The 13,566-nt window shown below is 31.6% G+C and overlaps 1 protein-coding gene across 2 annotated transcripts in view; it reads left to right on the top strand.

Annotated features, from left to right (window-relative positions):
- The window catches only part of ZCCHC7 (zinc finger CCHC-type containing 7), a 257,650-nt gene that overhangs the window by 221,138 nt on the left and 22,946 nt on the right, over window positions 1-13,566 (top strand). For both annotated transcript variants that reach the window (XM_070375637.1, XM_005911148.2), the window contains exon 6: window positions 2,618-2,653. In XM_070375637.1, coding sequence (XP_070231738.1) covers window positions 2,618-2,653 — 36 coding nt within the window. The remainder of the gene's footprint in view (window positions 1-2,617; window positions 2,654-13,566) is intronic.

The following is a 13,566-nucleotide window of genomic DNA, read 5'->3' as shown; positions in this document are numbered from 1 at the left end:
ACAACCAACAAACACAACTGTATTTTAATAGTTTGTTACATTTTCATCTTAGGTTAAGTTCCACAGCAGACCAGTCATTCATTTTCTTTATTTTTTTCTGGACTTTCTAGTTCATTCCATTAGCCTTTATATCTCTGTACTTCATTGTAAATATTTTTAAATAAACATTTTAAAATGCTCCAGTTGTAATAGTAATCCTCTTGCTATAGAATTTACTTCATTTTATCTTAAGTTTTCCATGCAATATATTGGGTTGGCCAAAAAGTTCATTTGGCTTTTTCCATATGCTGTTTTATGTGTATGCAGTATATAAATATGCATACTATGGCATTATAAAAAGAAAAGAAAAATATATAAAGTAGCTTAGGAATGGTAAAAGAAGTTGAAGCTATAGCAAGCAAGAAACATTTAGGTTTTAAGAGTTCATTAATGAGACATAGTTACATATCATGTATCTAGAATTAAAGATACTTTATAATGACACCTGTTTTTAGGTAAAATATTTCTTTTACTTCTTTTAACCTCACATGAAAATATATAGAAACTGTAAAATGGAACCATGTATGGGAAAGTTGAGTAAAAGTACTTGTGAGATAGTCAAGTAGGGTTTATAAAATTGTGATAGCATTATCTAATGAAAGAAAAGGAGTTTCATGTCTCTTAGTACTAATTTTCTATATCAGGCATCATCTTCATATACAGTGCAATCAGATGATTGTTCAAAAACCAAGTAATTCTTTTATTACCAAATTGCTGCAACACAAGAAAAGGTCACATGGTAGAGTGGCATTCTGCCAGAGTATGACAACTCAGTGATTGCGATTTTTCAACCGTATTATTCTGAGGACATTGTGGTAATCAAGAACTATCCATAACTAATGTATAAATAACTGCTTGCTTATCTCTACAGTAATCTAACTCAAATTATATGTACATAGCAAAAAGCTTATGATGGAAGGTAGGAAATGAATATTTAAGGGTATCTTGTACATTAGATCTTTGTGTGTAAATATGTTTATAAAAAATATGTGTGTACATACACACACACATATATATATGTGTACATACATATATACACACACACATCTGTAAGAACTTTTGTATCCTACAAGTTTGTATCTGTTGTTTGGTATCTAACAGAATCTTTGCCTTCTGAAGCTACTTTTTACTTTCTAATAATAGTTTGCTTTTGATCAGTGTTGTTCATCCAGAGATTACTGTATATAAGTGGCTTTTTTTAGTTAGACACCTTAGTTTACATGAATATGACATTTAAATTGGAAATTTGGCCACTAAGTAGTCTAATTTGCACACCTTTCTTTAGAAAATTCCATTGGATAGTTAAGCTTAAGATATATAATGGATAAAATTTTTAGCATGGTTGGAACATACGTACTTTTATCATTAATAATGGTATAATCAGAGATTTTGCCATTCAAAAGTTATTTTCTGAGTTATTACCATGCCCGTAATATTTTAGATTGTATGAATCATCTTTGTTACTTTTATCACTACCCTGAAAAATAAAGAGGAATGACAAATTAAGTAAAGAATTGTTTCAAAGATTATAAAGGTTTAAAAAAGATATAACTCGCTCTTGATTTTACGTATGCATATGTGTATGTATATGTTTGTGTGTGTATATATATGTGTGTATATATGCATTTTTAAACAAAAGCTATAAACTCACATCCACTTTAAGGATTGCCATTTACTTAGCTTGGTAGTTTAATTTGTTAAAATCATTGCTGTCTTATAGTTATTATTAAAAATATTTTTTGTCTTCAACAGTTCTTTTTCTGAGACAATAATAAACTGATCAACTATTCATGAAGAACTTAGAAAATGTGTCTCTTTAACAGAGTCATAATTTAAGCATAAGGAAAGATTTATATGTGTGTCCATAAGGAAGTATCTCCTAACTGGTTTTTGTTGCTGTTGCTTTTGCTTGTTTTGGTTTTGTTGTTACCTATTCTGGCTTCAGTAAATCATTCTTTTACAAAATTATTGTGGTTTTATTGGGTTTTTAAAGTTATATCTCTATAAATGTAACAGTGGAGAAGACTTGACTTTTATGGGAAAAGTCAAGATTCTTAAAGCTGTCTTTTGTTTTGCTTTTTTAGTTCTTTTTTATGTATTTCATAGAGTATAGCAAATGATTAGGTAAAACATCAGAAATTTATAACTACAGTGAAGTCTTCTTAAAAGTAGTTGCTATTAAATTGTTTTCTATCATACTACCAGGGTTCAAAATGTTCTTTTAAAAGGTGTACTTGGTGAGTCTTATTGATTTTTGAACACTGCTGTTCATTTATCAGTTTAACTGAGTTATGGCTCTTAATCACATCTTAGTGCCCAAAACTTCTAACCTGAAAAGAAAAAAAGAGAGAGAAAACTTTGTTACTGGCTTTCTGACAATGGCAGGGAGTGTGTTAAACCAGTGTAAAATTCAATTAAACTGTCTAGCCAGGTTTTTGAAGCTGAAATGCAGACCCTTTCTGTTAAGCTTCTTATTTTCCTGTGACCGACACCGGTGGATGCTGGGTTATGCCAAAACCAACAGGCTGTAAAGTACCTTGTTTCATGCTCGCAGCTGATCAATATTTTTATTTTCCAGGCTTGCCCAGAAATCTGGAGGCAGTATCACCTAACGGTGAGTAGAAACACCTTTTTTATTTTCCCCAAGACCTAGCCTATTTACCCTTCTCTGAACTGTTGACCATAAAATATAGACAAGCATCTTCTACTGGAAGATAATAAAAATCTGAAGCATTTTTGCACTGAGAAAGCAATAATATACTTTTTCTCTTCTCCCCTGCCCACTACTCTGTCCTTTATTTTCCAGTTCTTGAAAGATTTTCATTGTTTTTTATTACTCACATCATTTAATGATTACATCATGGTATTTCTCAGTTTTCCTAGATAACATTCATTAAAGGGGAAAAGTATGCTAGGAGCAAAAAAGAACAGTAGTAATTCAGCAATCCAGTGTCTTTAAAATGTTGTATTATCTACAGTCCACAAGCATACTATCCACACTATGTTCCATTATAATTTTTCTGGCTTTACTGAAAGCTTTACACATTATGTTTTAGTGAAGCTAGAAAAAACTTAATGTATCTTTCACATAGAACAATTCAGCTGTCATATCCTTAAGCCCTTCTTGACTTACTCAAAATGTATAAATATCTTCTTTATACCATTCAAATTATTTAATTCTTTGGTTTCCTTTTACTATGATTTTAGGCCAAGTAGAAGCAGAAAACATAGTCTGCTGAGGAATCAAATTGACTAAAGCTCAATAATATGAGTCAGTTTATTTTTAATATTTAGCTTAAATAATTTCAGTAATTCACCATAGACCCACTAGTCATTTCTTTTAATATATTAAATATGTTGTGCTGAGCAAGAAACAACAATAAAAATTACTCTTGTACTTATACAGTTATGCAGTATATTTAAAAGCAGTTCTTTAAAGTTTAACTTAATGAAAAAAGTTTTTTGTTTGTAGGAGAACATAGTAAAATAGAAACGGTAAAGTTTTTACAAAGCATGTCTTCTTTCTGCTCTCCCCTTAAGAAGTAAAAACAAACCAATAAGTCGACTCAGACTATCAGTGTGCCTGTTACAAGCCCCAGAAGTACAGCAGGTGGTTTGTTTTCACATTCTGTTGTCACTGTTTACTTTGTTCAAAGATTCTTGGTAGAAAGCTGTAATTCCTCTACTATCCTCGATCCCAAATTGGGTTTTGTTAAAATTCTTTAGTGTTATCCCCTACTCAAAAATAAATAAATACACACACATGTGAGTGAGCACACACACACACACATACACACACATTACACATATTGTTACAGATATAATGCATATGAATACATTATGTTTGTATATAGGTAGCAGTTTTTTTTATCCTAACACACTATGGTGAAATTCTTAGCCTAAACTTAACTGGAATCGAGTCATGTATTATACTTTTCACTCTTTGGAACTGTATAGCAAGTTTTTCATCAGCATTTTTATTAAGTAATAGCCTAATGTATATGACATTGCATTAATTTTCTGTTTTCCTGTAAGTTAGAGAATTCCAATCATGAAAACTTGAAGTGTAGGAAATACCATTTTAAAACTATTCTTTTCATTATTTGCACCTGTATTTTTTTTTTGTATAACTATCATAGAAGGATAAAAATCAATGTTTGGTATAACAGATATTTTAAGGTTTGTTTAATATTGTAGCTTTTGAAAAACATAAATTATAAAAGGAATAGTTAGGAAAAAGTAAAAACAAAAGGAATTTGCCTTTGGAGAAATTACAGTCTATTCTATCTGTAGGTTTAACAAAATCATTTTGAAAAGTTTGTCTTAAATCTGGGATCATGATTAATTTTTCAAAATAATATTGAAATAACTATCACAATTCTAAATTATCAAGTTTCAAATAATAAGTAATTAAGTGTTAGTTTCCTATGCAAGCATAAATGCAAAACAAGTATATTTATAATCGTGTACATCAATCCAGCTAAACTAATTATGCATATAGGCAATATCCTAATGTGTGCAATTAAGCAATATTTAATCTTGAATAAAAGCAAGATACATGATGATTTTAGTCATCTTCAGCTCTTTTACTAGGCGATGGACTGCCATCTATTGACTCATGGTAGCCCTCACACATGAATGTGGCATCAATCAGGGCAGTGACCAACTAATGAAGCCCAGGTTAGAACTGCTATTGTATAGTCATTTAAACTAATCTTCTTAAAATTGGATATTTCTACACATAATCATTGATTAATTTCTTTTTCTAACCAAAATATGCCCATTTCTTATTCAGAATGAACTATGCTTTCTTTTTTGAAGGAAGAAGTGGATTTGTATATCTGGTTTAGAAATGTTTACATTTGAGAAGCTTTTGATTGCATTTATCTGAGTGCCAGTCAGTGAGGATAGAAGGACATTTACACAATCTAAAGTTTAACTACTACAATTTAAGATCTATCCAGGAATCACTTTCTTTAAAAAAAAAAAATCTGTAGGTTAAACATAGTTTTATTTCTCAAACACACAGGAAAGATGGTAGAGTTGACTGGTTTAAATGAGCCTGTGAAATCAAATCAGAAATTCCTTAAAACATTCTGAAATAAGAAAATTAAAGAAGTATTCACTGTTTTCAGTAATTTCATGAGAGGTCAAATAAAGTCTCCTTTATAACTTATATCTGAATAATAGCTTTTTAACCAGACTTGACTAGACTCACTATACTAATAAAGAAAAAAGAAATAAGACCATCATCCTAAAGGGTGCATCCTAATAAAACTCTGGCACTACATATATTTATATATATCCATGTTATAGCAAATATTTGGCCATGTCATTTTTCTTTATATATTTATTTAGTGGCTATAAAATTATATCATATAATTTAATGACTTTAGATTGTCAATTTGTAGATCTGCATGGGAAAAAGAATAATATATGATTTTTATTTAGCATTTAAATAATTTTTCTGAATAGTTTATGTATTTACCTCCTTCAAAAAATGTTTAGAAAGTTTTGTAAATCTTCAATAATATAGCACTGTTCTTGTATTTTAATTTCTGTAATATTTTCAGATTTTGGTAAAGCCTAACTTTGAATATTCTTTTTCATCTTTCAGATAACTCATTCTAGATTTAAAAAATTTCCCTCTTTAACTATTCAAGAAGGAAAGTCCCTTCCCCCATCCCCTGTCATTTCTAGTCTCATTTATATTAAAAATCCCAGGCCAAAATGGCCACCAACAGAGTTTTACAACCAACAGAATTTTTAACTAGTAGAGGCTATAATTTGACATGTTTTAGACATTTTGTTAATCTTGTTTTTAATCTACTTACTTTAAAAAGTAACCAGGAGTTTGCTATTTGGGGGGCAGATGTATTAAGAACCAAAAAGGACAATACATCTTTTATGTTTAATTTTGTGCTTGGATTTCTTTGTGTGCATTGTTAAAATGTGTTACAACCTACTACCTTTTATTTTAACTAAAAGTTTAAACAGGAAGCAAATGTGACCTTTTTGAAAGAATCAGGTTTTGAGTGTTTCTTTATATAAAATGTTTGAAATACCTAGAACTCAAAAAGCAAAATACTTGCTCTCAGGGACATGAACAGAAAGGAATAGCTTCCCTGTCTTCCTTTCTAGTTTAGGAAAGGCTTGTGACCTGCATTTACTAGTAATTAATAGTAGTCTTACCTGAACTAATTGAATGCCAGAGTGTATCTTATGGACCATCACTAACGATATCATTTCATCTTGCCACTTAGTTTTCTCTCCTTACTTGAAAACATCAATTTAGAAATGCGTTCTTTGGATTTTCACAGTATGGAAATGGGAGTTTGAATGTTACTCTCTAAAACATTCTCTGCCATACATTGAATAGGCAACCCTAAATGCCAACAGATTCAAATTTAACTTTAGAACTGTGTTTTATAGTCCAGAAGGAAGGACCAAGAAAGTGGAATTTCATTATGAGGCAACAGCTATACAAAGGCATTTATCCTGGAATTGTGATATCAGTTAGGGTGGGTGACAGTTTTCTACCTGGCTCATATTAAAATGGAATATATTTTAATTAACTTAAAATGTGAAAAAAAATGAAGAGTTAAAAGAGCTTCAAAAAGTCAGCCTCAAGCCAAAACCTTTTCTTTTCATGGACAAAAATCTTTCCCTCTTTTTCTCTTTCTCTCTCTTCATTGACTATATATTGGGAATCCTAGATCTCCTAATGAGAGCTTCTTGGCTACATAAACAGAACTGCAAAACCCACAAGAACCCCATCCACACAGCGGATATCAAGTGCTAGGACTTTGATTTTTCTTCCATGTATGTGTGTCTATGGAAATAGAACTGGTTACATACTGTGTTTTAAAATGTCAGATACCTCCAAACAGAGTGAGAACTCAGCCTCACTCTATTTTAGAATTATTTAAGTCACCTTTTTCTTCATACTTTTTTTTTGAAGACTGGCATACAAATTATCACAAACTAAGACTTTATAAATTCATTTTGGAGGCCCTTATTTTGGTCTTTCAGTTCACTTTGCCAGCTTCCTTAAGAACTGGAAATACTCTTGTTTAAATTGTAGGGCTTTTTCCTCTGTGTCTTGAATCACTATGGTTAAGTGTTGTTATTAAGATATTACATCTCTGTAAAATTTTTCAGAGTTTTAGTTTTTATTAAAATGCCCTTAATACTAGAACACTACCATAAATGTGAATGTACTATGCTCTGAGGATTCAGATTGTACATGACTGTTTTGTAGTACCTCAGGGCCATCTTTCCATAGTAGTACTAGAAAATAAATCATGCTGCTTTCTGTTTCAGGTTACTTTGGTGTCTGAATAAAAAGAGTTTTCTGAATAAGCATTGATGACTTATTTTCTAATATTCCATTTTGATAGCAGAGATAGAAAATATATTTATACAGTGACCAAAATTTTTAAAGATTTTTTTCAAATGGAAAATTTATGTGAGTACTTTAATATTTACTTAAAACACTCACCTTGTTCTTAAAGAATTTAGTGTCACCATTTTGCTAATAATTTTTTAGTGCAATCTAACCATGTTTTGAATTTAGTATAAAAGATAAATACTACATTTAAAGAGTAGGTCAACTGATTTTTTTCACTAGCATGTTGGACCACATTTGCTAGAACTTATCATTGGAAGCAATTGGAAAATGCAATTTCAAAGCAAATGAAACCTGGAATTATCAATCTCAATAAATGAGATTCATTTAAAAATAAATACAATTTGCCAAATCATCAAAAAGCAATTTTCGAAAGCTTCTGTAATAGGAAGGGGGAAAAAGGTGAATGTTGTGAATTATAAATGCATATGTTATTTTTACTCTCACAGTGTTTCCTCAGACCTCTAGACATTGTATATACACAAACTTATTTTTGAATTTGAATAGCATAAATTATTTAGATTTGAATATAGTTTATTTCTATTTATTAAAGCACATGAGAGAGCCTTCATATTTTTATTTTGTCGAAGGAATATTGAGGTGTCATCTCCTTCAGTGAGAATGCCCAACTTACTTGATTTCCAGTATTTAATGCAAAAATTAGTTTGTTTTAAATGGGGAATCAATATGGCATATTTTGAGTAGTTGTTTTAATATATTTAAATAATATGAAGTGCTTTATGAAAATATTCTAATGTAGATTTAAATGTTTCAGAAGAAATGAGAAGTATGCAGCATTCACACAATCTAGAAAAGATTCTTTATAAATATTTTGTCCAGGAAACAGCTGTGTTTTTGTCATTTTCTAAGTATCTTTAATGTCCTAATCACCCATTATTGTGATTTCTGGTTTTTTTAGGTAGTGCATGTTGCTAATAATAAACTAATTGAATCTTAAGCTCTATTACAAACTTCCTTTCTTCAACTGACAAAAAAAATTCCTGTGCTGTTTGTATGCCCCTTAGTGGCTGGGAGCAAAGTCTATTACATATAAGACATATATTTACTATATGGGCTTCAAATTTTACTTCCATTTTAAAATTTTAAAGAAATACCTGTTGCGGTTTATATTTTCTTACCTGTTAATAAATGTTTCTTCTAAAGATTATAGAAACATGGAAAATTACATTTGGGCTTTTTGCTACTCTTTTTTTCTTTTCCATAGTGTGTTCACCTTTATACTTAGAAAGGAATTATAGTTAGTCGTTATAGGGGCAATTTCTTCTTGATACTTAAATTTTGTTACAATTAAATCTCAATTTCTAAGTATTTATAATTTTAGCATGTATAACATTTTAAAAATATTTTCTTTCTTCTCCTTAAAAAACATTCATCATTCATATAATCCCAAAGAAAACTACATTGTGTTTTCCTTTGAAGCTCTACACTTTGAAATATTGTTCCAAATATGACAAAAGTTAATGTAAGCAGAGAGCCTGAGAATTTTCAAGATTCATGAAGTTTAATACTGCACAATAATACCTAGCTGTATAATAAATTAGAATTTAAAAATCTGAAATGTTGAATGCTTATTTTTTGTCAGGTTAAATACACGTTAAGAGTATAGAATTATTAGGTAGGACAATTTTAGCATATTCGAGTGATTGTTATTCATATGTGCTTTGAACACGTGGTTCATGCATTCCTTAAATATATTCCAGGTGATTGAGCTTGTCATGATCTTCTCTGGACATTTCAATGCAAGAATAAAAGTATACTGGACCAGTGATATTTGTAGTAAGCATTCCTTTTAGTAGTTGTGCATGTGAATGACATGGTAGATTACAGTAATTCCTAACAGGTCTTAAGTATATAGGAATTGATTATTCACAATCATGATCAACTATAACCTTTAAAGGTTTCGTTCAGTCATTTGACTAATCTTCAGGAAAAGGCTCCTGAAAGAACCCCTTGACTTATTGACATGAATAATCTCTCTCAATTAGTGTTATATTTTCTGTTATGATATAAAATACAGTTGTAAACTTAGGTTGAATTAAGTTTCATATTTTAAAAGCAAAATATCTTAAATTACTGTAAGTTAATGAATTGCTGATAAACCCAGATTTTAGACTTGGAATTCATTTGCCATTTGATCCCCAGATACCAGAAAGTCATGAGAGTTGCATTTTTGTACATTTGCAGATATTTTCTTCTAGCTGTTTTGAGTTCAGCATTGGTCCTCCAAGACCAACAACTCTGGTTTTTTAGAAATATCTAAACTATTAAATGAAGAAAAATGCTACATGTTTAGAGGACAGTTGAACAAAAATATTTTTTAAATATCTTTTGAATTAAAATAGATCTCCCCCTTAATTGGTATACCAATACACTACTAGATCACATTTGAAAAATAAGAATTATTCACTAAGAATGTTCAGAAATCCATATTAGCTTTGTAAAAAGGATTCATTGTATAAATCAATTGTTAATAAAGCTATCCCAGTATTTTAATTCCTCTTTTCCAAAACTCATACAGAATTAACTCTTAAATAGATTTTAAGGTCACCTTTATAATTTTGTAGTATATGGATGTCTATAAATACCAGTTTTACATAAGTATTGTTCCTTTACATGTATTTGTGGATTATCCCACATTTCTTTTCAGTTAAGGGAACTAAATTTTGGATTGTTCCTTAACTATATTTATACAATAAAATCTTAATTCCCTCCTTCTTAAATCACTCACATTTCATTTATTTGTCTTTATATCATATTCCTTCTCACATATTAAAGTCTTTAGAAAAATGTGCTGTAAAATTGGGGTGAAAGGGCAGGCTTATTTCTGAGGAAACTACTAGGAAATGTTTTAATCATAATATGGAGGAAAGAATGCCAGCTTTGGGATCAGACTGTGGTTTAAATTATAACTTTCATTTACTAGCTGTGCAAACCTAGTTAAAATATTTCCCTTTTGAGATCCTCAGTTTCTTCATCTGAAAAATGGGTATAAAGCCTTCTAGGGTTGTTGTAAGTATGCTATGAAATAATAAATGTAAAGTACTTGGCACAGTACCTAACACACAGCCTATGTTTAACACTCTGTGAGCTCCAGTACAGCCATCCCACAGATGACTCACTCCTGTAGAGATAAAACACTGGACTAGTATCCCAAACTCAGATTATGTATTTTAAAGTCTTCTATTTGCCTAAGATGAGATCCATAATGACCCTTTTCATGTCTGTCTCCTAAAAATGTTTCCTCCTTAGAGCTGTTGAAATGAAATCCCCATAAGCAGTGTCTTTTCTTAAAATTATTTACTTCAGTTTTCATTTTCTAGTTATTTATGCTCATCTTCTTTCTAGAAATATAGGTAACTTTTAATTAAATATAGCAGACAAGTTATTTTCTTAATTTGATTTGCCTAAAAATCATTATAAAGACTTTTTAAAAGTAGATCACAAACATATTTACTCCCTCTCTTAGTGAAAACGATGATATGGAATGTGTACCATTACAAAGATAAAATGATATCATTTTGAAAAAAGCACATTATTAATAAATGTATAATTCTTAAGTGGTAACTTCAGTGTCATCTGAATATAGTTATCTCTTATAAGCAATTATAATACTTTCCACCAAAGCTAGAGAGTTTATGTTTATCAGATTAAAAAAATGAAGCAAAATAGCATATCAATTTTTTGCCCTTCAGGTAAAACTGTTTCCTGTGCCTTCATATAACTGATGCCAGAAACCAGCCTGATTTCACAAAACATTGAGTTATAAGAGCTTGATCAGTTGTTCTGAAGACTCCCACCCATATTCTCATCTAGGTCCAGCAGAAAGGACAACAAAAAATTAAACACTTCCTCAATGGATGTGATTGATAGTCTTTCAAAGAGCATTCCTATTCCATATTCTTTATTTTAGGACAAGCAGGAGCTAAGATGGAGCATATTGTAAAAGCATTACTTCCCCCCCTTTAATCAGGTACTTACTGCTGTGGAATTCTCTACCTTTGTGGCTGGTGGCTAAGAGTATTTCAGTAGGATAAGCATGGGTGGGCTATCAGCAGGGGAAGAAGTATGTGTTGTAAGTCATGTGAAGTTATGACAAAAATGAGAATCTCGGGGCTTATTTGGATCCCCTGTGTATTAGCTAATAAATATAATAAAGCTATGGTTCTATTATTCTACAGTTTTTCAGTGGGATAGTTTATGTGCAATTATATGCAAAATATATAGGCAGATTTGAATATGTTAAGCACTGCATGTGGTTGTAAGATGTATATTAATGTGGTTTCTGTGTTTTATAGTCTACCCCAGTAAACATTCACATAAAATATCAATGGCTTCACACATGTATGTGTTCTTCTCTTTCCCTTCCCCCCACATCCTGTCTCCACGCCCTCCTCATCCCTCCACCCTTCATCAAAGCTTGTGGTCCTTTTCCATCCGTGTACTAAAAGGTTCTTTGTAAACCAGGCCATTTGTCCATCATTGTTTGGGGTCCAAACAGTGGTAAGATACCCTGTCACCGATCCCGAGTGCTATGAATGGCAGCTCCTCTCCGGACAATTGGCGGAGGGGCCGAGAAATATTCCTGAGAGGATTATTTAACCTTTCAATTTAGAGGGCACAAAGCCTAGCTGATTAATGAACTTTCTGATGGGCGCCGATAAGCGGATCTATTTCTTTATTTCCGCTAAAAGTGATTCCTTCTCCTGTCCATATTACTATAATCTTAAACATAAAATGTGGCAAATAGATTAAAAAACAGCACTAAAGAGTTTATCTGGCTGGCAAACTGAAGGAGCTAAATTAAAATTGGTAATGACAGCAGTGGCTCAGCCTCATATATGGTTTTTAAATGCACTGTGTATTTTGAAGAGACTTATTCTCCAGCACGACTGGTAATGACTGCTTTTGGTGCACAGTCTGGGGCTGGCTTCTGTTATCCCCACCCCACCCCACCCCCCACCCCCCCAAAAAAAATGAGTTGTGTTATCTGGATGGCTGCAGACACATACGCATCCCCCTTTCTCACTGCATGGGCAGACAAGGTCGATAGCATTACAAGGTATTTGTGGCAGTGCTTGTTTCAGTTTTCAGAGCTGCCAGTTTCCAGGCGGATTTGAATTACAAAAGAAGAAGCTGGCATGAAAATTGAAAGGTTTTATCGGCTGGTCTGAAGCCTCATAGCACATTGCTTATTTATGCAGTCCATTTGCACCAGGAAATATAAAAAGGAAATACATTTTTAAAATAAGGCCATAAAGACCCAGATATGTTTAAGATGGCAAATAAAATATAGATACCTATAATATCTTTCCAGGAAACGATTTTCACTTAATGTTGCACATTACTTCAGAAGAGCATTTATGTTGCTGTCATAAATTTGTGCGTTTGTGTCACTATGTGTAGGTAGTCTCTGGGGATTAAGAAAGAAGCCTTTGCTAACTTACTTTAAAATTAAAATAGACGGAGGGATAGCTCTGCAGTTTGAGAGCTACATTGGAAATATTTAAATAGGGTGGTAAATTAAACTTAAACTAACATTTTTGCATTCCATGTAAAATTAGCTATGGCCCAGTGAATAAATGCCACTACCTTTGGAGAAAATTGGGATGCTTTTTAAGCCATGAAGATTTGGAGCATTCAGAGGGTAAATTAATGTGATCCTTACTGTCTTGCATATGTTCATTGTTCTCTGCTTACTGAGGTTTTCTTTTTTGTTGTTGGTTTTTGGGGGAGGTCAAGTAGGGTTAGAATGTCATTTACAAAAGGAAAAACCATAAATTAATCAATTTAATAGCTCCTTATAAAACTTATGCTTAATTCATTTTAGTCTTCAAATATATTGTCTGTTAGATTTTGCCTAACACTTAACATTGTGAATATATTATCTGGTTGGGAGTTATACCAACTGTTTACCTCTATCCTTATTACTGTAGTGTAGTTTTGACTTGAAAAAGATACAGTCATGTAATCCCTTACACTGTAGGCTACATAAAATAAAGATATAAGTATACAAACATACAGTACTTCAAGGACTTGAATACTTAATGGTCTTGCCGCACTGGTTATTTGCAGCCTTCAACCCATTGGCTTATAAAACT

Source organism: Bos mutus, chromosome 8, assembly GCF_027580195.1.
Source record: "Bos mutus isolate GX-2022 chromosome 8, NWIPB_WYAK_1.1, whole genome shotgun sequence".
In the NCBI taxonomy this organism is placed as follows: Eukaryota; Metazoa; Chordata; class Mammalia; order Artiodactyla; family Bovidae; genus Bos; species Bos mutus.
This window is presented reverse-complemented; position numbering and strand designations above follow the sequence as displayed.